The following is a 25267-nucleotide window of genomic DNA, read 5'->3' on the forward strand; positions in this document are numbered from 1 at the left end:
GAGCAGGGACAAACAGCTTGGAGTCAGAAGTACGTGCGCTATTCTCAAACCTGAACGCACCCCGAGTCTTGGATGACAAATCAACAGAGCAGAGAGTAGACACAACATGGCTGGTAGTTTCTTCAATTTATTCAGAGTTGAGTAAGTAACGCACCACTTTTGACCAACACTGCTATTGAATATGTCATTATTATCATTTTAAAAATTTAAGTGACGGGTAAAAATAGATTATGACCGGATTTTTATGACCCTGTCAGTCAAAATGACAGACAACGAAAAAGTCTAGCGCAACCTCTGCAAGAGGGAGTGAAATCAGATAAGGCAGTCAACAAATACCCACTGTGTTAATGTTCAAAGAAATACATGGAGCACAAGAACGTGGATACAGTGCATATACAAACGCATATAGTTTCACAGCAGTTAATCTTTGTGTTTTATAAGCATGAATAAAATATTCTTTCACATAAACAAATAAAAATTTAAATAAATATAAAATTAAATTTAAAAAAATGTTGACATACTGTAAATATTGAAATAAATAAATATTGAAATAGAAGCATTTAATTACACTTTTAATTATTCATTTAATTGTGTTTTTTTTTTTGCACTCCTGGTCCTCCATAACAACGGCACATTCATTTCCTTTAAAATTGGGCAGACTGGCTGAGAACGTTCCTCTTTCAGCACCATCCTCGGCCAAATGAGTTACGTTTCGCCTGAACGTCTCATCATACGTCATCATTTGTTCTTAGCCAAAAGCGACCCCGACTTCAAGGCTTTTTTGGACGAGCGCAACCCTAAGCAGCAGCATTCGTCCACGCTGGAGTCGTATCTCATCAAACCTATCCAGAGGGTCCTCAAGTACCCTCTGCTGCTCAGGGAGCTCTACTCGCTCACCGACCCGGACAGCGAAGAGCACTACCACCTGGATGGTGAGAACTTCTCGCACTCCCTCATTGCTCAGTCCAACGTTTTACCCGTTTTTCTTTCCAGTCGCCATGAAGGCCATGAACAAAGTGGCTAGCCACATTAACGAGATGCAGAAAATCCACGAAGAGTTCGGCGCCGTCTTCGACCAGCTCATAACCGAGCAGAGCGGCGACAAGAAGGAGGTAGGGAGAACCTATGGAGTAGCGTTGAAATGCTACGGTGCTAAAATGACATCATCCGTATCGGCGAGTACAACCCCTAGCAAAAAGTATGGAATCAGCAGTCTCGGACGAGCACTCACTCAGACATTTCATCATGTAGAACAAACTCAGATAAAAAGCTTGAAAAAATAATGAATTAGTTCAAAAGTGCAACTCTTTAGCATTCAGAAACACTAAAAGAAATGAATAGAAAACATTGTGGTGGTCAGTAAATGTTACTTTTATAGAGACAGTGCGGGGAAATATATATGGAATCACTCCATTCTGAGGAAAAAAATATGGAATCATTAGAAACAAACAAAGAAATAACAATCAAAACACATTGCTAGTATTTAGTAGAACCTCCACTGGCTTTTATGACAGCTTGCTGTCTCTTAGACATGGACTTGATGAGTATTCTTCATCAATTCGGTGCCAACTTTCTTTGATTGCAGTTGCCAGATCATCCTTGCAGGTCGGACCACCGGCTTGCTGTGGACCATTTGTTTTCAATTTCCACCACAGGTTTTCAATAGGGTTGAGATCTGGGCTATTTGCAGGCCATGACATTGACTGGATGAGTCTTTTTCCAAGGAATGCTTTATCAGTTTTAGCTCTGTGGCATGATGCATTGACATCTTGGAAAATGACACATATTTTCAATTGACGGGATAAGAAAGCTTTCTAAAATTTGAATATAAACTTGTGCATTTATTGAAAATTTAACCACAGCCATCTCCCCAGTGCCTTTGCCTAACATGCAGCCCCATATCATCAAGGACTGAAAGAATTTTGATGTTTTCTTGAGGCACTCATCTTTGTAAATCTCACTGGAACGGCACCAAACCAAATTTCCAGCATCATCACCTTGACAAGAGTCAAGAATCTGCATTGGAAAAGGTGTCAAGAGTCAAGAATCTGCATTGGACAAGGTGATGATGCTGGAACTTTGGTTTGGTGCTGTTCCAGTGAGATTTACAAAGATCACAAAGTCCACAGCAAGGCTCCGACGCGCAAGGATGATCTGGCAACTGCAATCAAAGAGAGTTGGCACCAAATTGATGAAGAATACTCATCAAGTCCATGCCTCAGAGACTGCAAGCTGTCATAAAAGCCAGAGGTGGCGCAACTAAATAATAGAGGTGTGTTTTGATTGTTATTTCTTTGTTTGTTTCTCATGATTCCATATATTTTTCCTCAGAATGGAGTGATTCTATATTTATATCCCTGCACTTGCTCGATAAAAGTAACATTTACTGACCACCGTCATTCATTTCTTTTAGTGTTTCTGAATGCTAAAGTGTGGCACTTTTCAACTAATTCATTATTTTTCCAAGCTTTATATCTGAGTTTGTTCTACATGATAAAATGTCTGAGTGAGTGCTCGTCCGAGACTGGTGATTCCATACTTTCTGCTAGAGGTTGTACTTAGAATATGTACTTTTCGATATCTGTTTGACCCACCCAAGATGGTCTCCAACTACGCACGTCGCCGTTAAAAAAAAGGAGAGTTTGTCGCCTTTACCGAGATGATAAGACGTCCAATTGTGTGGCGTCCAATCATCTTTCCTCTGTTGTGAAATTCACAGCAGAAGCATGAACAGTCCTTTCGCTGCCCTACCAGCAAGGCCTCAGGGCAGCCATGTTGGTAGGGGCGACATTCCCATCAGTCATTGCATTGACTTTAAAATAAAGTTGTTCTTTTCTTAACCGAATATTATTTTAAATAAACTTTCAAAAATTGATTTAGATTAATGTCAATGGATGGGAATGCTGCCTCGAGCAAGATGATGGCCTTGAGGCCATGTTGGTAGGGGCGATGAAAGGCACTTTTCATGCTTCTGCTGTCAATTCTGTTGAGTTTATCGCTAGTAGACGTCCAGTCCGTTTGAAGTGGGAGGACTGGCAGCGGAGGAACGTCCGTTCATTTGCTGTCAGCCCTCCCGCTTCAAACGGATCGGACGTCTTTAGTCATCAATGGCAGCCAAGGAGTCGATTTTGGGCCATTTCAGGCAATTTGCAGTTAATTTTCAGTCATTCCCTATTGATTTGGGGGGGGGGGGGGGGGGGATTTACAGGTCACTTGGTGTTGATTTTGGGTTACTGGAATGAACAGGAAATAGGAATGTTGCCCCTACCAACATGGCCGCTCTGAGGCCATGGACGTCCAGTCCATCAATGGCAGCCAAGGAGTTAACCTTGGGGCATTTCTGGCAATTTCCTGTTGATTTTGGGTTACTGAACAGGAAGTGGGAATGAACAGGACATGTGAACCTTGCCCCTACCAACATGGCCTCAGGGCGGCCATGTTGGTCGAGGCGTTGGAAGGTCTTTTGCCGTGAAATGAAATTTAGACGTCCAAACCGTTTGAAGTGGGAGGGTGGTAGCCAATGAATGTTCATTAGCTGTCATACCTCTCACTCTAAACGGATTGTACGTCTATGGTCATCGATGGCAGCCGAGGAGTTAATTTGGAGGTATTTCAGGCAATTTTCTGTTGTTTTTCAGTCACTTCCTCTTAATTATAAGGGAATTTGGAGGTCACTTTCTGTTGATTTTGGGTTACTGAACAGGAAGTGGGAATGAACAGGACATGGGAATGTTGCCCCTACCAACATGGCTGCTCTGAGGCCATGTTGGTAGACGTCCAATCCATCAATGGCAGCCAAGGAGTTAACTTTGGGGCATTTCAGGCAACTTCCTGTTGATTTTGGCTTACTGAAAAAGAAGTGGTAATGAAAAGGACATGGGAACCTTGCCCCTACCAACATGGCCACCCTGAGGCCATGTTGGTAGAGGCGTTGAAAGTTCTTGTCTTGCTTTTGCCGTGAAATGAAATGGGTTTATCGCTAGTAGACGTCCAATCCCTTTAGAGTGGGAGGTATGGCAGCCAATGAACGTTCATTGGCTGCCATACCTCTCACTATAAACGGATTGGACATCTATGGTCATCAATGGCAGCCAAGGAGTAAATTTTGGGGCATTTCATGTAATTTTCTTTTGATTTTCGGTCACTTCCCATAGATTTTGTGGGATTTATGGCTAACTTCCTGTTGATTTCGGGTAACTGAACAGGAAGTGGGAATGAACAGGACATGGGAACGTTGCCCCTGCCAACATGGCCGCCCTGAGGCTGTGTTATTATGAGCAATGAAAGGTGTTTTAATGGTTCTGCTGTGAAATGAAATGAGTTTGTCGCTAGTAGACATCCAAACCGTTTGAAATGGGAGGGTGGCAGCCAATGAACGTTCATTCATTGGCTGCCATACCTCCCACTCTAAACGGATTGGGCGTCTATGGTCGTCAATGAAGCCAAGGAGTTAATTTTTGGGCATTTCAGATAATTTTCTTTTGATTTTCGGTCACTTCCTGTAGATTTTGTGGGATTTATGGCTAACTTCCTGTTGATTTCGGTTAACTGAACAGGAAGTGGGAATGAACAGGACATGGGAACCTTGCCCCTACCAACATGGCCGCCCTGAGGCCGTGGTAGTATGGGCAATGAAAGGTGTTTTAATGGTTCTGCTGTGAAATGAAATGAGTTTGTCGCTAGTAGATGTCCAAACGAATTTGACATGTACAGTAATCAGTGGCAGCCAAGGAGTAAATTTTGGGGCATTTCAGACAATTTTCTGGTGATTTACAGTCACTTCCTCTTAATTTGGGGGGAATTTACAGGTCCCTTCCTGTTGATTTTGGGTTACTGAACAGGAAGTGGGAATGAACAGGACACGGGAACCTTGCCCCTACCAACATGGCCTCCTGAGGTCTTTTCATACATTTGCCTTGAAATGAAATGAGTTTATCGCTAGTAGACGTCCAATTCACGCATCTTCTCAGGTGAGCTGTTTGTATACGACCATGTTTTTGTGTGTACCTTGATATGATGTGTGAATAAACTGAAACTGACTCAGTTTGAAGTGGATAGGCCGGCAGTGAACGAACTTTCGCTGCCAACCCTCCCACTTAGACGTCTAGTGCAGCAAATAAGCTATTAATCAGGTTCCAAGCAAGTCATGTTAGCAGTTACTTTACATTCAGTAGTCTTAAAAAGTGTTAGTAGCAGTAGTATTTGTAAATCAATACATATGAGCAAAAATATATATGGAACATGAAGATGAACGTTCGTTCATTTGCTGACATCCTTCCCACTTCAGATGGATGGGACATCTATAAACATTAATTGGCAGACAATGAGTTAACCATCGTTTTAGAATCATGGGATATGTAGTTCTCCACAGTACTTTACGATTGGAAAAAGGACAAGAAATTACACAAATATTACAAAGTATTAGTAGATCATTACATTTGAGCAAATCTATGTATGCTGCTAAGCTGCTTCTGTTTACACTGGATAGTTTTAGGTTGTAGCGCCACTTGGCAAATTGAACATGTGTAAAAAATGGTTTTATATATCATACAGCAGAAACAATACTGTGTTTTGTCTTCATTTGAAGGTTGCTGACTTGTCTATGGGCGATCTGCTACTCCACACCAGCGTGTCTTGGATTAACCCGCCTGCCTCTTTAGGAAAATGGAAAAAAGAGCCCCAGATGGCCACTTTTGGTATTACATTCTTGTTATTCAATTCCACGGTTCTTTGATGGTGGTACCAACATTTCTGGTCTTGTAGTCTTCAAAACAGCAGTCGTTTTCGTCTGCAAGGATGGATCCAAACAGAAGAAGAAAATGGTAAGTTTGCTATAAAAATGTAAAAAAAACGAGTTGATTAAAAAAAAAAAAAAACTTGAAAAAAAATAAAGAAAAAAACTGCAAAAAAAAAGCAAAACAGTTGCTAACAAAATTTAAAAAAAAAGACAAGAAAAAAAAATAGAAAAAACTCCGACAATAAAGATACAAAAAAGCAATAATTGAAAAAATAAAATGAAAATGTTTACAAGAAGAAAAAAAAAACAAATGGGAAAAACAAAAAAAGAAAAACGTATTGATAAAAATATAAAATGGCAAAAAACAAACATGAAAACAACAAAGAAAACTAGGCCTGCAAGCAGGACTGAACGGGCCCTCGCAATCTACCGCAACTCGGACGTCACGCAACTCGGACTGTGTGCAGGTCAGGGTGGTGGCAGATCCTCCTCTCTAATCATCTCATTAGAACCTAACATGCTCGAAAGTCGCCTCTTACATTACCACACCCAAGAGATAAAAACCCCTATTGGAGAGAGTACTACAAAAAAGGAGCCACTACTGAGCTGTGCAGCCAAGCCCTTATTCAAAACCAAAATTAATCTTCTAACTGGGCCAATTTGACCAAGTGTGCCAAATATTGTGGCTCTATAAGCTGCCTGACTCTCTGGAAAAAAAATATTTCCTTTAAATGGCGAACAAAGGGTCGTCACGGCAACAGACAGACACGTGGACATGGGCCGTAAATAAGTATTTTAATAGGTCTTGAAACTACAATGACCAAACTGAAAAGAACTGGACATGTATTGGAAAAACGAGTGACTTTCTATTGCCACTAGTTGGCGCTGTAGGGTTGATGCAAATGACCCCTACAAGGCACTTCAGGGTATGACTCTCAACAAGCACGGGAAGTTTGTCGCAGATATGTTGTATATCTGCCGAGTTATGACTGTTCAAAGTTTTTAGCGAGACAAATTGTTGACGGTCATTTTCACTTTCCTGTTTGGACCCCTCCGCTTCAACGAAACCTCAATATTTTTCATCAGGCACCTGAACACAGGTCTTAAGGCTTCCCTTATGCAGGTTTGAGGTAGATTGTTTTTTTCCCTTTAGAGGAGGTGTGTGTCCCGTAAAAAAAGGGCTTTTCCTGTTCCCACTAGGAGGCGCCAGGCACAAATGGTAAATTTTCAATCCAGTCCTGCTCAGGCTGGTATACCTCACACACATGCCAGATTTAAAATAGATTGAACGTTGTATGAGGGAGTTATCAGTCATTTTCCGAATTTGGTGTTTTGGCGAAAAAATGGCCGACTTTGGCACCCCGCCCAGCTCAGGCCCGTGAATGAAAACACACCATTTTGATAACTTAAGATTTCATATGCCTCATGAACAGTCTCGCCAATTTTGAGAATGATCAAACTAATTCCCTAGGTGCCAAGGTGTAAAATGTGCACACTGTAAATCGATAAAAATTTCACATTCAATCCAAAATACCCGATTTCCTGTTGGGTTTGGAATACGCATGCAAGAGACTTTTTGGAGCAGTTTTGTACAAGGTATCGACTCTCCGAATTTCATCCCTCTACGTTGAAAAAACCTAAATGGAGAGGCCTTTTTGAAAATTTCAAGGGGGCGCCACTGAGCCATTTTGTTACATGTTTTCGTAACGTTGCAAGATTATCGAACATTATGCAAAGCTGCATGTATGTGCAAATTTTGGTGAGTTTTTATGCATATTCAAGCCTCCAAATGTAAACTCTTACTGTGAACCCATGAAAATTTCACATTCGATCAAAAATACCCGATTTCCTGTTGGATTTGGAATATGGGTGCAAGAGACTTTTTGGAGCAGTTTTGCATAAGGTATCTACTCCCCAAATTTCCTTGCTCTATGTTGAAAAAACCCAATAGAAAAGGCCTTTTTTAAAACTTATTTCTGTCGCCACTAGTTGGCACTGTAGAGTTGATGCAAATGACCCCTACAAGAACCTTTAGGGTATGACTCTCAACAAACACGGAAAGTTTGGCGCAGATATGTTGCATATCTGCCGAGTTATGACTGTTCAAAGTTTTTGGCGAGACAAATTGTTGACGGTCATTTTCACTTCCAGTTTGGACCTCTCCGCTTCAACGAAACCTCAATATTTTTCATCAGGCACCTGAACACATGTCTTGAGGCTCCCCTGAAACAGGTTTGAGGTCAATAGATTTTTTTCCCTTGGAGGAGGAGCCTGTCTCGTAAAGACGGCCATTTCCTGTTTCCACTAGGGGCGCCAGGCCTAATGGGTAATATTTCAATGCAGTCGTGTTCAGGCTGGGATATCTCATAAATATGCTAGAAATGAAAAAGATTGAACGTTGGATCACGGAGTTTTTAATCATTTTCTGAATTTGGTATTTTGCCTAAAAATGGCCGACTTTGGGACCACGCCCAGGCCAGACCCTTGAATGAAAACACACCATTTTGAAAACTTAAGATCTCATAGGTCTCCTGAATAGTCTGACCAATTTTGAAGACGATCCAACTTTATCCTTCAGCGACAAGGTCTCAAATGTAAATCGAGAAAATTTCGCATTTGACCCAAAATTTCCGGCTTCTTGTTGGGTTTGGAATATGGGTGCAAGAGACTTTTTGGAGCAGTTTTGTACAATGTATCGACTCACTAAATTTCATTGTTCTACGTTGAAAAAACCTAATAGGAGAGGCCTTTTTGAAAATTTCAAGGGGGCGCCACTGAGCCATTTTGTTAAATTTTCTTATAGATTATCAAAATTTACGCAAAGTTGAATGTATGTGCAAATTTTGGTGAGTTTTCGTGCATGTTCAAGCCTCCAAACGTAAACTCCAACTGTGAACCGAAAAAATTTCACATTCGATCCAAAATACCCGATTTCCTGTTGGATTTGGAATATGGGTGCAAGAGGCTTTTTTGAACAGTTAGGCATAAGGTATCTACTCCCCAAATTTCATTGCTCTACGTTGAAAACCTGAGAGGAGAGGCCTTTTTGAAAATTTTAAGGGTCAAGGGGGCGCCACTGAGCCATTTTTTGACATTTTTTCAAAACGACGCAAGATTATCGAAATTTACGCGAATCTGCACGTATGTGCAAATTTTGGTGACTTTTCGTGCATGTTCAGGCCTCCAAATTGGCCGTTTTCATTTGCCCTGAAAATAAATAAATAAATAAATAAAAATAATAATCCTTTGCAAAACAATAGGGCCTTCGCACGCCTAGTAGTGACGAGATTTGTCGTTCACTTGAGTAAACGAATCCATTCCGGTTCGTTCAGTAAAAAGATTCGTTCAAACAAATCGTTCAACGAATCGTTCGCCCCCTCATCTCCCTCCCCGCCCAAACGAATCGTTCGGTTACTGAACGGGAAGTGACGTTGCCGAACGAATCACCAAAGACCGCTTCGCAGTATAACTGAACGGGAAGTGACATTGCTTGGTCCCTCCCTCTCTTCCACATTGACCACTCGTCGTAGTTTCAGAAATGAGTGACAGGCGGTATCATTCTGCTTTCACAGACAGCCTCGTCTCCCTCCTGCTGCTGCAAAAGCGAGGGAGAACTTCCGCGTCGTCTGTCCTAGTTCTATGGGCTCAAAGTCATGGCTCGTGCTTGCATTTCGATTTAGGACACGGTTAAACATTTTCCTTTTGTGAGGGGAGTAGGGGGCGGGGGCGCACGGACTTTCTTTAGCAGGTTCTTGATCACACATACATATACAGCATGTTTGCTGTCACGAAAATAAAAATACATCGAAAGTTTAATTTCTGAATATGGAACGACCAACACATCATATTTACATCTCGCTCTGTTGTATTTTTGTTTTTTAGTATTAAGATGATCGTGTTGAATTTTTGCACTGGTATTAATAAATAAAATAATCCGGTCAGCTCCCCTGTCGTCCCCGCATCTCAGATCGTCAAATGCTGACGAGAAATAATTGTTTGCTCTTTACGATGTCGCCTTTCTACTCCCATTAGTCTGTTAAGAAAAATGTAGACATATTGCGACATCTCCCGTGTCCGCGTGCTTTGTTTTTGGGCGCTTGAGTAGCACATGATGGACGGATTGACATAATTTGTCAAACCAACCAACACCTGACACGAGGAAAAAAAAAAAAAAAAAACACTCGGAAAAAAAATACATGTATATACAGTTTCATTGCAAATCAGTATTATGGTGATCATATTGTTTTTTTGCACTGGTATTAATAAATAAAATAATCCCGTCAGCTCCCCTGTCGTCCCCGCATCTCAGATCGTCAAATGCTGACGAGAAATAATTGTTAGCTCTTTACGATGTCGCCTTTCTACTCTCATTAGTCTGTTAAGAAAAATGTAGACATATTGCGACATCTCCCGTGTCTGCGTGCGTTGTTTTGGGCGCTTGAAAAGCACATGATGGACGGATTGACATAATTTGTCAAACCAACCAACACCCGACACGCTGACACGGAAAAAAAAAAAAAAAAAACACTCGGGAAAAAATTGACATGTATATACAGTTTCATTGCAAATCAGTATTATGGTGATCATACTAAATATTTTTTTCTGTGCACATATGAGGTAAATATCGCTGCCATGAAGCCTCCATAGAGTGACAGTTCTCTGCCCGCTTCACTGCCGTCACGCGACCGCAGCTCAGCTTTTGCTTGCCTCGTAGCTACCCGTGTTTTAAATTACTGTAAATTTGATAGTATGTCGTCATAGGCAGTCACGAGTTTGTTGAGAAAAGTACTACTCTAAACAATGCTCGCTAGATTTGTGTGGTGTTTTTGTCTGTTTGAGCAGCATTTGATAGGCTCCACGTTAACAAATATGTGACAAAGTCATTTCCTTTCATTTTCTGATTCGTTCACCGCATAGTCATTACTGGAAAATCAAGTTAGCAGCAAGCTAGGTCAGGAACCGGAGGACCGAATCACTGAACGGGAAGTGAAAAAACTCAGTCTTGCCCCCCTGCCGGCACGCTGGCTGCTTATTGGCCACACGTGGACGTGAGTGACAAACGCCCTGATTCTGTTTCCGCTCCCTCCCCTGCCCGCGATGAGGCTGGCGTCTGATTGGTCGTGTGCGATGTCAGAAGACGCTGCCGCTTGCTCAACGCCCTCCCACGCAGCGAACAAGCACCACCTTCTTAGAACGAATCAGTGCAGATGATGATTAGTTCGGTCTCGTTCACCAAAACAATTCGTTCAAAAAGAACGAATCGTTCGCGACCGATACAACACTAACGCCTAGTGCTCGGGCCCTAAAAAAGGATAAAAATGAAAAGAGTTGCTAATAAAAAACTAAATAAAAAAACAGAAAAAATAGAAAATTTAAATTAAAAAAAAGCAATAAAAAAACGAGATAAAAGTATTTTTTACAGTACTTCTTACAGTAGTTTTTTAACACAAAAAACCCCGTAAAAAAAACAAACGAAAAAGAAAACAGAAAAAACAGCAAAAAAAACAAACTAAAAAGGTCAGAACTGAAGAGTTGCTAACAAAAAACTAAAACAAAAAAACAAAAAAAAAGAATAAAAACCTGAAAAAATAGAAAAAAAAGCCCGACAAATAAATGACAAATAAGCAAAAATAAATAAATTTACAAGAAAAAGGGGAGAAAAAAATGGAAAAACTACGGTCAAAAATAAAAAGCAGCAAAAATCAAAACAAAGAAAAAAACTACAACAAAAAGGGAAAAAAGTGAAGATTTGCTAACAAAAACAAACAAAAAGAACCCTCCAGAAAAAAAACTGAAAAAAAGCCCAAGAAAAAAGTGACAAAAAACAAATAAGCAACTAAAAATGCGGGAAAAATTGTGATAAAAGTATTTTTTGCAATAGTTTTTTTTACTTAAAAAAACAGCAAAAAACAAATGAAAAAAGAAAACAAAAACAGCAACAACAAAAAAATGAAGTTGCTAACAAAAACAAGACAAAAGACAAAAAAGCCCAGCAAAAAATGACAAATAAGCAAACACAAATAAATAAATGAAAAAGTAACCCTAACCCTAAGAAAAAATATGATTCAAAATAAAAAAAAACAGCAAAAACAAAGCAAAAAAACAACGAAAAACCTGAAAAAACAGCAAAAAAAAAAAAAAGAAAAAAGAGAAACAAATGAAGATTTGCTGAGAAAAAAAATACAAAAACCCCCCAGAAAAAAATCGAAAAAAAGCCCAGCAAAAAAGTGACCAAAAAAAAAAAAGCAATTGAAAGAAGGGGGGGCGGGGGGAGATTGGATAAAAGTATTTTACAATAGTTTTTCTTACTCAAAAATAACCAGCAAAAAGCAAACAAAAAAGAAAACAAACAAAAACAGCAAAACAAAACAAAAACAAAAAAAAGACAAAAGACAAAAAAGCCCAGCAAAAAATGACAAATAAGCAAGCATAAATAAATAAATGAAAAAGTAACCCTAACCCTAAGAAAAAATATGATTAAAAATAAAAAACAGCAAAAACAAAGCAAAAAAAAACAACGAAAAACCTAAAAAGAAAGGCAAAAAAAAGATTTGCTGAGAAAAAAACTACAAAAACCCCCCAGAAAAAAATCGAAAAAAAGCCCAGCAAAAAATGACCCAAAAAAAAAAGCAATTAAAAGAGGGGGGGGGGGTTTGTTGTTCGATAAAAGTATTTTTACAATAGCTTTTCTTACTCAAAAATAACCAGCAAAAAGCAAACAAAAAACAAACAAACAAAATAAATAAATAAATAAATAAAATGAAAAGAGTTGCTAACCTAAACCCAAAACCCTAACCCTAATTAAAAAAAAAAAAAACTCAACAAAAAATGGAAAACGAAAGAGAAATGGTCAGCAAAGAAACACAAAAAAACCCCCAAAGAAAATTAACCCCCCCAAAAAAATAACCCCAAACGTCCCAAAATAAATTAGGTATAATGAAAAAAAAGGCAAAAAAATAAAATGAATGAGTTTAATTTCTGAAAATAAAGAACTGCAAAAAAAAGAAAAAAAAGATTTTGAAAAAAAAAAACATGCTATGTAAGAAAAACAAAAAACAACAACAAAAAACAAAAACCAAAAGAAAACGATGTGATCTTGAATATAATCTGACACGAAATGATGCAACCCTTCTCCCCCCGAAGGGCGGCTCCCACCGAGCATCGACGTCTTCCGAAGAAAAAGACCCCTTCCGATATCGTCACATGATTCCGACCGACTCCCTGCAAGTCAGACCGTTGGCCAACGCCAACGCGGGTGAGTCCCGCTTCAAATGGGTCCGACGCCTATATGCCTCTCGAGTACAAACGGACGGATTTTTCCATCAGACGGCGAAGGGACGTCCGTGTGCGAGATCGTCCACACAAAGTCGGAATCGGAAGGCCGGCCGGAGAGAGCTTTCCAGCTGTGTTGTAGGTAAGTCAAACTCATTTTTTGTGTTGATATCGGGTCACTTCCTGTTGATTTTAGGCAATTCAGGGTTGACTTCCTATTGAGTTGGGGGTCATTTTGTGGTCATTTCATTTCCTGTTGATTTGGGTGTAATTCAGTGTCACTTCCTGTTGATATTGTGTCACTTCCTGTTGATTTGGGGGCAAATCGGGACCTTTTCCTGTTGTTATTGGGGCATTTCAAGGTCACTTCCTGTCCATATCGGGCCACTTCCTGTTGATTTTCTGGCATTTTTAGTCACTTCCTTTCAATTTGGTGTCATTTTGGGGTCACTTCCTGTCCAAATCGGGTCACTTTCTATTGATTTGCTGGCATTTTGGGTCATTTCCTGCTTATTTTCGGGCATTTAAAGCTGTAGTGTCAACTAATTTCTTCACATGCCAAATAGGGTCACAAGTAGGGCTGCAGCTATCGAATATTTTAGTAATCGAGTAATCGACTGAAAATTCTATCGATTAATCGAGTAATCGGATAAAACAAATATATTTTTAGGTGAAGAGCAATTATAAATATACATGAGAAAACAAGACATTTCATCTAATCTTGAACCATTTTCAGTCAATCAATGTCTTTATTTTCGATGTATATTGTTGAAAACAGCCAACAATTGCATCTCAGATGAACTAGAATTTAAAAAAAAGACAAATTCACTGCTTTCACTCAAAAAACCTTTAGATCTTATTTAGAAAAAAAAAAAATATATATATATATATATATATATATATACCTAAAAATGCCATTACGCTTGATAACAAACATCACTTAAAAGTTTGGATTTTTTCCCACGTGTTTCAATTGAATTTCTATTTGTGTCAAGCCATTTTTAAGTTCTAGTTAAGTTTTACGCTACTCCAAACTGTAAGTCCTGATAGGATTTTGTGTTTTTGCAGTGTTCAAAATAAATGTATGATACAGGCTGTATTGGAGCACATTAGGGACCAGTGCTACTTGGTGTTTTATTCAGCAATGACTACTAAGCTAAAATTGATAGTTAGCATTATTGAGTTTTTATTTTACACCCTCATCACTCCACAGCGCTATGTTATGTTATGTTAAAGCCTGTATGTAAGACACGTTAGCCACGCATCGAAAGTGGTCATAATTAATAGAAACCTAGCCCTCCGCAGGGCTAACGTTACGTGAGCTAGTGACTCAGACAGTAACGTTAATCTTATTTATTAGCGTTTAGCGCTCTTTATTAGCGCTTAGCGCTCTACTGCTTTAAGATGGCGGCTGTTTATTAACGCTGCCCAGACGCGGCCGAGTCTGTCATTTAGCATCTAGTTCAACATACATGGGATCTCTATGAGACTCATCAGATGCTACCTGCTACCAACTTAACATCATGCGGGCTAGTTTTTAGCATCGTCGGCGTAGTTTGGAGCGGCTGTCGGCTGCGGAAATGTTTTTTATATTGTTTTATTGCTTCTTCCTCTACGCACGTGACGTCCGCGCGTTGTCCCGCATTAAAAGTAGTCAGAGCGAAACGTGATGCTTAGAGCTGTCAAAATAAACGATTACTCGAGGTGAATAAAATTACTCGGATCAGTTTTTAAACTCGAGTTACTCGAGTTGCTCGAGTATTCGTTTCAGCTCTAGTCACAAGTAAAGTAATTAAACATTGTCCACCAAATAAAGCATGAAAAAATAATTTATATGTTGTATATTTGTCAAAATAATCGCGTTTCCGAAGTTCAAGCCTGAAACGGGACGAACCCGGAAGTGATACGTCACACCGGGAACAGCGTTGACAGCTCCATACATACGGCCGTCATACAAAGCCCTTCAAACATTGATTCAAACAGCGATATAAGCGATAGACCGAGCGCAAGGGAGGAGATCCAAGTTTTTGAAGAGTTGGAGGAAAAAGAGGAGCTTGGAATTTTATGTTGGATCTAACATGTATTAGCCAGACGCTAATCAGAATGCAAACAGTGTGCCTAGACTACCTGACATGGAATAGATACAAGACCCATCGAAATTACAACATTGGTAAGATATAGGCTGTTAGTATTTTTATGATTTGAAGATGCAGGCATTTACACATAATGTTATGTTTTTGTCTATCTGATGACATTGTTAAAAAAAATAATAATCAGACTTCATGTTCATTTTGGCAGATCCGGCAGCTCTCATGCATATAAAATAATAATATAAAAACGTTGGGGGGAAAGAAGGAGATGAGTCTTCGATGGCTTTCTCCACTTTATTGTGGCAACAATAAGAAAACAAAATAATAGCGGACTGCCGCCACATTCGACCGCCAAGTTTTGCTTCTCGCCGATCTCCTCCTCGCCTCCAACTCCAGCGTCTCTTAAACGGATTGTGCATAGTGTCTTGTTATGAGCTTTTTGTTTACAAATGTATCGAACACACGACGCGCTGACAACCCTGTCTCTTTATTAACACATGGAGCAGTTCTTATGGAAAAGTTAGAACACAGCTCTCGGCAGGAATTGGCGCCTAATGGCGTGAGGAAATGTAGTTTTTTCACACAAGCGAACAGATTACAAAGCACCACTTCAGTGTTGTCCCGAGACTACATTTCCCATGATTCACTGCGTGACCTGCGCGCTCGCTGATTCGCTGCGAGATTGACTCAATGGCTACGCTAAACCAACACGCTATTTTTCAGCTGTCAGCGGCTCTCATAAAACACAAACTAGAAGCCTATCATGCAATCACTGTGAACGCTGAACCGTCCATAAGCAATGCAATGCTTGAAGCATGAAGGTGGAAATACATAATACAAATACAAATAAATGTGCACAAACGAACCGGCGGTGTGTGTCTCTTACAGCAACGTGACCGTGAATTACCGCGACGCCGACCCGTTTATATGCACATCCACACCCGTTTCCCGATTGACAGTGGATTAACCCTTTCGGACATGATCGTAGATGACGCACAATTTAAACACGCTTAACCTAGCGAACGCAACAACAACTATGATCGGGGATTTCCACGAGTTAACTTTCGGCTAACGTCGCTAGCTTATACTGTTCAATTCCACAACAGTAGGCAGCTATGCTTTGACAAAGTCATCAGTCATCTATCCAAAAATCACACTTACTTTTTGGCAAATCCTTGATCATAAGCAGACCGGTAAAGGAAGCAGGCATCTTCCAAGTGTTTGCAGCAGAGAACACTACTCGATGATGGCGTGAAATTCATTCGCTTCGTTTAAACGAAAGATGTCCATTTACGTGCCCTGCTATCCTTTGGCCGCTCATACAACTTTTCGTTTGAGCGAGAACAAAACATCGCCACACACCGCTGTGGCATCTTACCGAGAAGCAATGCAACAAACAATACTGTTCTATGGTGGACTTCCCTCGCATGTCTAGGTGTGACGTAATTTCCGAAGATTGCCGAAGAAAAGCATTTTCGTTGTCAAGGGCGTCGTCGCTATGGGTTAAACAAAGAATCTGGAAGGGTTGCGTTAAAAAAAATAATGAAAATATGCTTATAATTGTTTAGCCATTGATATTATTCAAAAACATGGTTGGCCAACCTTACTTCAAAGTTCCCCTTTAAGGTTGACTTCCTATTGTTATTGGCTCTCTTCCAGTTCAAATTGGGTAATTTCACAGTTACTTCCTGTTGATTTCAAGTCATTTCAGGGGCACTTCCTTAATGCTGCATCACTTCCTGTTGATTTAAGGGCATTTAAAGACCACTTCCTGTTGCTGTTGGGTCACTTGTTGATGATTTGGGGTCATTTTGGGGTCACTCACTGTCCATATCGGGTCACTTTCTATTGATTTGATGGCATTTTGGGTCATTTCCTGCTTATTTTCGGGTATTTAAGGTTGACTTCCTATTGTTATTGGCTCACTTCCAGTTCAAATTGGGTAATTTCACAGTTACTTCCTGTTGATATCAGGTCACTTCCTGTTGATTTCAAGTCATTTCAGGGGCACTGCCTTAATATTGCATCACTTCCTGTTGATTTAAGGGCATTTAAAGACCACTTCCTGTTGCTGTTGGGTCACTTGTTGATGATTTGGGGTCATTTTGGGGTCACTTCCTGTCCATATCGGGTCACTTTCTATTGATTTGCTGGCATTTTGGGTCATTTCCTGCTTATTTTCGGGCATTTAAGGTTGACTTCCTATTGTTATTGGCTCACTTCCAGTTCAAATTGGGTAATTTCACAGTTACTTCCTGTTGATTACAAGTCATTTCAGGGGCACTTCCTTAATGTTGCATCACTTCCTGTTGATTTAAGGGCATTTAAAGACCACTTCCTGTTGCTGTTGGGTCACTTGTTGATGATTTGGGGTCATTTTGGGGTCACTCACTGTCCATATCGGGTCACTTTCTATTGATTTGATGGCATTTTGGGTCATTTCCTGCTTATTTTCGGGTATTTAAGGTTGACTTCCTATTGTTATTGGCTCACTTCCAGTTCAAATTGGGTAATTTCACAGTTACTTCCTGTTGATATCAGGTCACTTCCTGTTGATTTCAAGTCATTTCAGGGGCACTTCCTTAATATTGCATTACTTCCTGTTGATTTAAGGGCATTTAAAGACCACTTCCTGTTGCTATTGGGTCACTTCTTGATGATTTGGGGTAATTTCTAGGTCACTTCCTCTTGATATCTGGTCACTTTCTATTGATTTGCTGGCATTTTGGGTCACTTCCTGCTTATTTTCGGGCATTTAAGGTTGACTTCCAATTGTTATTGGTTCACTTCCAGTTCAAATTGGGTAATTTCGCGGTTCCTGTTCATATCAGGTCAATTTGGGGGCATTTTAGTGTCACTTCCTGTTCATATTGGGTCACTTCCTTTTGATTTGGGGGCTATTCGGGACCTTTTCCTGTTGATATGGGGGCATTTCCGGGTCACTTCCTGTTGATTTGCTGGCATTTCAGGGTCACTTCCTATTGATGTTGAATGACTTCCTGCTGATTTAAGATCATTTAAGGACCAATTCCTGTTGAGTCACTTCTTGTTGATTTGGGGTCATTTCTGAGTCACTTCCTGTTGATATCGGGTCATTTGTGGGTAACTTCCTATTGATATTGGGTCACTTCCTGTAGATTTTAAGGCAATTAGGGGTAGCTTCCTGTTGATATCAAGTCTCATCCTGTTGATTTGAGGGTATTTCTATGTCTCTTCCTGTTGATTTGGGGGAAAATCGGGACCTTTTCCTGTTGTTATGGGGGCAATTCGTGGTCACTTGGTCACCTGTCCATATCAGGTCACTTCCTGTTGATTTGCTGGCATTTTCAGTCACTTCCTGTTCAAATCGGGTCACTACCTGTTGATTTGCTGGCATTTTGGGGTCACTTCCCGTCCATATCGGGTCACTTTCTATTGATTTGCTGGCATTTTGGGTCACTTCCAGGTTATTTTCGGGCATTTGAGGTTGACGTCTGATTGATATTGGCTCACTTCCTGTTCAAATCAGGTCATTTTCTTATGTTTGGAGGTCATTTTGCGGTAACTTCCTGTTGATATCAGGTCACTTCCGGTTGATTTGGGGCATTTTGGTGTCACTTCCTGTTCATATTGGGTCACTTGGTGCTGCGTCACCAGTAGGTAGATGGCGAGATAGTGTAAAGCGCTTTGAGCGCCTTGAAAGGTGGAAAAGCGCGATACAAGTATAACACCATTTACCATTACCATTCCTGTAGATTTTAAGGCAATTGTGGGTAGCTCCTTGTTGATATCCAGTCTCTTCCTGTTGATTTGATACCTGTGTCTCTTCCTGTTCATGCTGTTTCTCTTCCTGTTGATTGGGGGGCAAATCGGGACCTTTTCCTGTTATAGTTGGGGCATTTCGTGGTCACTTCGGCTACGTTCATACTACAGGTCTTAATGCACGAATCCGATTTTTTCGTGTTTTTCCCACTCGAGTGAGGCATTAACTTGACGGTCTGAACGTGACAAGTCGCATAGAACGGGACCATTTCAAATCCGATCTGGGTCACTTTCGTATGTGGTCTAAATCCGATCTAGGCCACATTTTTCCAGACTGTCGCGGCGGTCTGTACTGTCCAGTCCCGCAAATCGGATTTAATGCAGCAATTACGTCATCAAATAGCGAGAGAGTCGTTACCGTGGCGATGCACCTGTGCGTTATTAGCGCCTAGCTTGCAGTGAACACGGCTTTTGAGGAAGGGCTGAGCTTGACAAGTCCTAAAAAATAAAAATGGGTTGAGGATAAGCCTGAGAATGCTCAGTTTTCTCTCTGTTCCAAGTGAGCAATATTTCAACATTGCCTCCACGGCCGAGAGTCGGGACAAACTGCCCGTATGTGTGTGTGACGTGCACGGACAGTGCGTGCATGCTATCGATCCATATAAACTTTGAATATAAGCCTAAACGGGGATTATTTATGTCTGTTATTTGTGTCCACCTTTTGAAAAGCAAAATCCCTGGAATGACGGATGACGTCTGTCATTTGTTTTGATGCTTCTGCGCATGCGGGTCTTCTTGCTTAGCGCGTGTCGGACTGCGAATTAGTGCGCATGCGTAATACTTGAACGGTCTCAATGGATAAAGGCAGTCTGAACGGGCACGCCAAAAAAACGGATATGACAAAAAATCGGATTCGTGCATTAAGACCTGTAGTATGAACGTAGCCTTCCTGTCCATATCGGATCACGTCCTGTTGATTTACTGGCATTTTGGGTTCTTGTCCTGTTGATATTGGCTCACTTCTTTTCAATGGAATTGATGTACAGTATATGGCCGTCACTGGCAGTGGCAAAAAAATAGTCATCGCCAAGAATGAGCAATAATGGTAAATGGAGTGTACTTATATAGCGCTTTACATTAGCACACATTTACCCTTTCACACACCAATGGTGCTGCTGCCATGCAAGGCGCTGCCAACCCAATCGAGGTAAATTAGGGTTCAGTGCCTTGCCCATGGGCACGTCGACGGTGGGCAGTCGTAGCTGGGAATTGAACCGCTGACCCTTCGGTCCAAGGACAACTCCAGCTACCGACTGCACTATGGCCGCAGTAATAGTTTAACATTTCCTTTATAATCCCAAAAATTAACAAAAAATGAAAGTGACTTTGGATAATGTCGTCACCTCCTCTTTCGCTCTCTGTCCCTCTTACAGTTCCCCAGAAAGCAGAAAAGACTTTGTCAAGACGGTTCACTCCATCCTTCGCGAGAAGCACCGGCGCCAGCTGCTGAAGACGGAGAGCCTTCCGCTCAGCCAGCAGTACGTGCCCTTCGGAGGCAAGCGTCTTTGCGCGCTCAAGGGCGCTCGGCCCGTCATCAACCGAGCAGGTAACGCCAGTCGCGGTGCCGTGAACGATCGCTAGTAAGCGGAAGGAATGAACGTGCTAGGTCTCCCGCTTTAAGCGGATTAAAAGTCTACTCGTGATAAACTCATTGAAATTAGCAGCGTCCAGCATAGTCAATGGCACTGAAAGAGCAAGATTAGATTCAATTCAATTCAGTATTTAGAACAAACACTTTGTACACGAAATACATAGAAGTACATAAAGTGACTAAAAAAAGAATCATCAACTAAATATAGAATTTAAGGCAAGGCAAGGCAAATTTATTTATATAGCACAATTCAACACAAGGCAATTCAAAGTGCTTTACATCACATGAAGATCATAAAAATCACATATAAATCAATACAACGTAAAAAGCAAGAGAAACAAAATCGGAATAAAATTATACATAAAAATCGCATTTACCGTATTTTTCGGACTAGAAGTCGCTCCTGAGTATAAGTCGATCCAGCCATAAAATGCCCAACGAAGAGAAAAAAAACATATACAAGTCGCACCGGAGTATAAGTCGAATTTTGGGGGGAAATTTACTTGATAAAATCCAACACATAGAACAGACATGTCATCTTGAAAGGCAATTTAATATAAAAATACAATAGAGAACAACATGCTAAATAAATGTACAGTGTACAGTGCATGAACAACGAAATGTGAATATACTCTCCTACGCTACGGCCTGTCCGGGCTATACAGCGAACTCCCAAAAGACAATGCTGGACGTCCGTATAATTTGCTGAATCAATTTGGTCCTCGATAGAAAACAGGTTCGCATCAACGTAAATAAATGATAATTAGGTACTATTATTAATAAGTAACAGGTTAGCATGCGTTCGCTATCATTAGCACATCGTTCAAACAACCACACAACTGGCTCTAAGTGTCCGATCGCGGGTGGAAAACACACAACAACAGAAAAGATGATACACGCAGGCGTTGCCTCTGTAGAGATGATTTAAAAGCATAAACAATGAAAGTAGGTTCGCATCCGTCTATTCTCTCTAGCTAACTCGCGCACTCACTCACTCAGAGCTACGTTGCTGTCCGTCTTCTTCTGGCGTGTCACGTAAACAAGTGCGAGTGCGCCCTCACGTGGGCGTGAAAGCGCCACAAACGAAATGCATCCATTTCAAGATAAAAAAAAGTCAATAATACAATTGAACATACACTGCCAAAGGCAGAACGCGAACGTGGCCATAGCTATAAAGAGTTATTCAGATAACTATAGCATAAGAACATGCTAACAACTTTACAAAACCATCAGTGTCACTGCAAAACACCAAAATAACATGTGAAATTATATCATAATGTGTTAATAATTCCACACATAAGTCGCTCCTGAGTATAAGTCGCACCCCCAGCCAAAATATGAAAAAAACCGCGACTTACAGTCCGAAAAATACGGTAATAACAAATGGAATAAAAATAAATAAATAGAAATAAAACAAAAACTACTACTAATAATGATAATTGAAATCAGCAATGGAGATAAGCACAAGAGGAATAGAAAGCAAGTAGATTGAAATATATAGACAGTTATGGATATGCAGTGCTAAACAAAAGCGTTTTTAGCCCTGATTTAAAAGAGCTAACAGTTTGAGCATACTTCAGACGTTCAGGTAACTTGTTCCAGAGGTGAGGAGCATAATAACTAAATGCTGCCTCACCCTGCTTGGTTCTTATTCTTGGAATATGCGGAAGACCCGTTCCAGACGACCTTAGGGGTCTAGATGTCTCATAGGAATCTAACAAGTCAAGCATGTATTTTGGTCCAAGGCCATTAAGTGTTTTGTAATATTTTATAGTCTATCCTTTGACTCACTGGAAGCCAATGTAGCGATTTCAAAACCGGTGTAATGTGGTCCAGCTTCCTTGTATTTGTGAGGACTCTGGCTGCAGCATTCTGTACTAGCTGCAGCTTCCTGACTGATTTTCTATCAAGACCCGTAAATATACCGTTGCAATAGTCCAATCTGCTGAAAATGAATGCATGCATAAGTTTTTCCATGTCTTGTTGAGGCAGAAGCCCCTTAATTCTGGTTATATTTTTTAGGTGGTAATAAGCGGATTTAGTAACGGACTTCAGATGGCTATCAAATTTGAGGTCTGAGTCAATAATTACGCCAAGATTTCTGACTTGATTTGTAGCTGTGAGTGACATTGAGCTAAGTTGCTTGCTTATTTTTGACCTTTCCTTTTTTGGCCCATCATTTTTCAGTTCCTGGTTGTATTTGCGAAGACTCTCTTTGTAGATATCATTAAAAACTAGGAGTTTGTTTTTTCGCCATCTGCGTTCTGCTCGTCTCCAATCTTGCTTTTGTTTTAAAGCTTGTGTGGCATTTCTCCAGGGTGACCTCTTCTTTCTTGACAAAGTTTTTGTCTTAATCGGGGCAATAGTGTCAATTACAGTCATCACGCTGGAACTGAAACTGTTTACAAGTTAAATGGAGGAATACAGCTCAAAATGAGAAATTCCTCAAATAAAAGTGTGGAATACAGTAAATTGAATTCGTATAACAATAAACAAAAACAATAAAACCAAAAAACAATATTAAATGTAAAAAAAAAATTTTTTTTAATGTAAAAATTAAAAAAAAAAAAAAATCATATTTGCTATATTAAGTTTCTTTTTTTCATGTTTAATTTTTTTTAGATAAGTATTTTTGAATTTTCTATTTTATTTTTTTCCTCAATTTCTTTAAAAAAAAATCTTGTAATTTTTTTAATCTGGAAATTTCCAATTTTTTGTTGTATTTAAAAAAAAAAATCAATCAAATTTATATTTAAAGTTTTTTTTTTAATTCCGAATTTTCAAAAATTGTAATTTAAAAAAAAAGTAAAATATAAAACAATTTCCAATTTTTGTTTTTGTTTTTCCAATGTAATTCTCTGTAAATGTTAAAAATTCAAAATCATTTATATTTAATTCTTAAATTGAGAAAATTATTTGTAATTTTTTGTCTATTTTTCAAAATTTAAAATATAAAACAATTTCCAATTTTTAGTTGTATTTTTCAATGTAATTCTCTCTATAATAAATGGTGAAAATTAAATCAAAATCATTCTAAACAATTTTTTTGTATTCTTAATTTTTAAAAATTACTTGTATTTTTTTTAATACGAAGCAATTTCCAATTTATAGGTTTATTTTTCAATGTGATTTTTTTTTTCAAATTAACCAATTTTTAAAAATTATTTAATTTTTTTTTTGAAATTTTGTCTTATTTTTTTTAATTTCCAAAAATTCATTTAAATAACACAATTTCCAATGATTTTTTATATTTAAAATAAAAAAATAGATTAAAAAAAAAAAAATCTGGAATGTTTAAATTATTTTACATTTTTGTCTTCTTTTATTAAAAAATTAAAATAAAAAAAATGTTATAAAAAATTTTCAATTGAATTTTATACATAAGCATTAATATTAAATGATTACTTTCATGTACTGTATATATTTATTGCCCAGAAGCGTTTTTTTTTTTTTTTTAAAGTAAATTCATGTATCAATGGCTTGATCAAGTCTTAAAACTCATGATCTTATTTTTTTTTTGGGATGCGCAGCCTCCGCACCGACCAGAACTCTGGGTCGTCGGAAGCTAGTCCGCAACCGCTTCACCATCGACACGGACGTGGTCCCGGACGGCGAGCCCGACCCGGCGTCCCCCTCGGACCCGGCGTCCCCCTTGGACCCGGAGCGTCTGCGCTCGTCGGGCGACACGGACCGCTGGGTGGAAGAACAGTTTGACCTCAAAGAGTACGAAGACCCCGAGGAGGCCAAGGAGACAGATATCCTGAGCGACGAAGACGACGGGCTCCGCCTCGGGACGTCGCTCGCCGCCTTGTCTCTGGACGGCGAGGGGGCGGAGTCCGGGGACGCGACTACCGTGTGGGTGCGGCGAGAATCCTCGCCAGACTGAAAAAGTTAGGTGCGAACTACTTATGGTACAATCACGGAATCTTAACTCTTTCGGCGTCGTTGACGATATTAGGCGTCCAATTGCGTGGCGTCCAATCACCCGTCTGCCGTGAACCGAAATGACTTTGTTGGTAGCTTATCTTTAGTTGACGTCCGATCCATTTGAAGTGAGAGTGTGCCACGTTCATTCACTGTCAACCCTTCCACTTTAAATGGATTGGACATCTAGTGACATCCATAGCACCTAGTGATGCTTTGACATTGGTTGAGAAAAAAGCTAGTAATGACTTCATGCATCGGCCATCTTGGTATGGGCGACGAAACATCTTTTCATGCTTCTGCCATCAATTGAAATGAGTTTCTTACTACAGTCCCTGACAAAAGTCTTGTCGCTTATCCATTTTGTAGAAACAATTGCTAATAACCTGACTTTTAATGATTCAATTGGTTTCAGAAATGGCTCATGTGAAAGCTAAGACCCTCCCAAATGATGTTGAATGTACAAAAATACGAAAAAAGATGTATCATTTCATGAAGACATAAAGATCACATTTTGGCAAAACAAAAGTTTTGTCACCTACAGAAAGTAGTGTGAAAATTGAACAAAAAATGAACTTCAAATACAAAGATATGTTACATAACATAGGCGAATTAAGTAGTGGTGCTTTGAGATCCAAATTTAATTTTTGTATGACTTCGGTAAGCATTCATACAATTTACTGATGATGTCATCAGGAACATCAAAGAAAGCAGTCTTGCATGCCTCCCAGAGTTCATCATCATTCTTGGGTTTCGTCTTCCATGCTCCCTCTTTCATCCTACCCCAGACTTGCTCGAGGATTTTCATATCTGGTGACTGGGCTGGCCAGTCCTGGAGGATCTTGATCTTCT

General features: G+C 39.7%; 1 protein-coding gene across 10 annotated transcripts in view; it reads left to right on the forward strand.

The window, feature by feature from the left end:
- Positions 1-24864, forward strand: part of tiam1b (TIAM Rac1 associated GEF 1b) — a 176207-nt gene extending 151343 nt beyond the window's left edge. For 8 of the 10 annotated variants that reach the window (XM_057838495.1, XM_057838496.1, XM_057838491.1 and 5 more), the window contains 8 exons: positions 753-932; positions 994-1112; positions 5588-5696; positions 5764-5822; positions 12881-12992; positions 13064-13151; positions 20274-20446; positions 24022-24863. In XM_057838495.1, coding sequence (XP_057694478.1) covers positions 753-932; positions 994-1112; positions 5588-5696; positions 5764-5822; positions 12881-12992; positions 13064-13151; positions 20274-20446; positions 24022-24377 — 1196 coding nt within the window. In that variant the 3' untranslated portion in view covers positions 24378-24863. Of the gene's footprint in view, positions 1-752; positions 933-993; positions 1113-5587; positions 5697-5763; positions 5823-12880; positions 12993-13063; positions 13152-20273; positions 20447-24021 lie in introns of all 10 variants that reach the window. The other 2 variants (XM_057838501.1, XM_057838500.1) reach the window with 2 other exon arrangements.
- Positions 24865-25267: the final 403 nt, after the last annotated feature.

Source organism: Corythoichthys intestinalis, chromosome 6 (genome assembly GCF_030265065.1).
Source record: "Corythoichthys intestinalis isolate RoL2023-P3 chromosome 6, ASM3026506v1, whole genome shotgun sequence".
NCBI lineage: Eukaryota > Metazoa > Chordata > Actinopteri > Syngnathiformes > Syngnathidae > Corythoichthys > Corythoichthys intestinalis.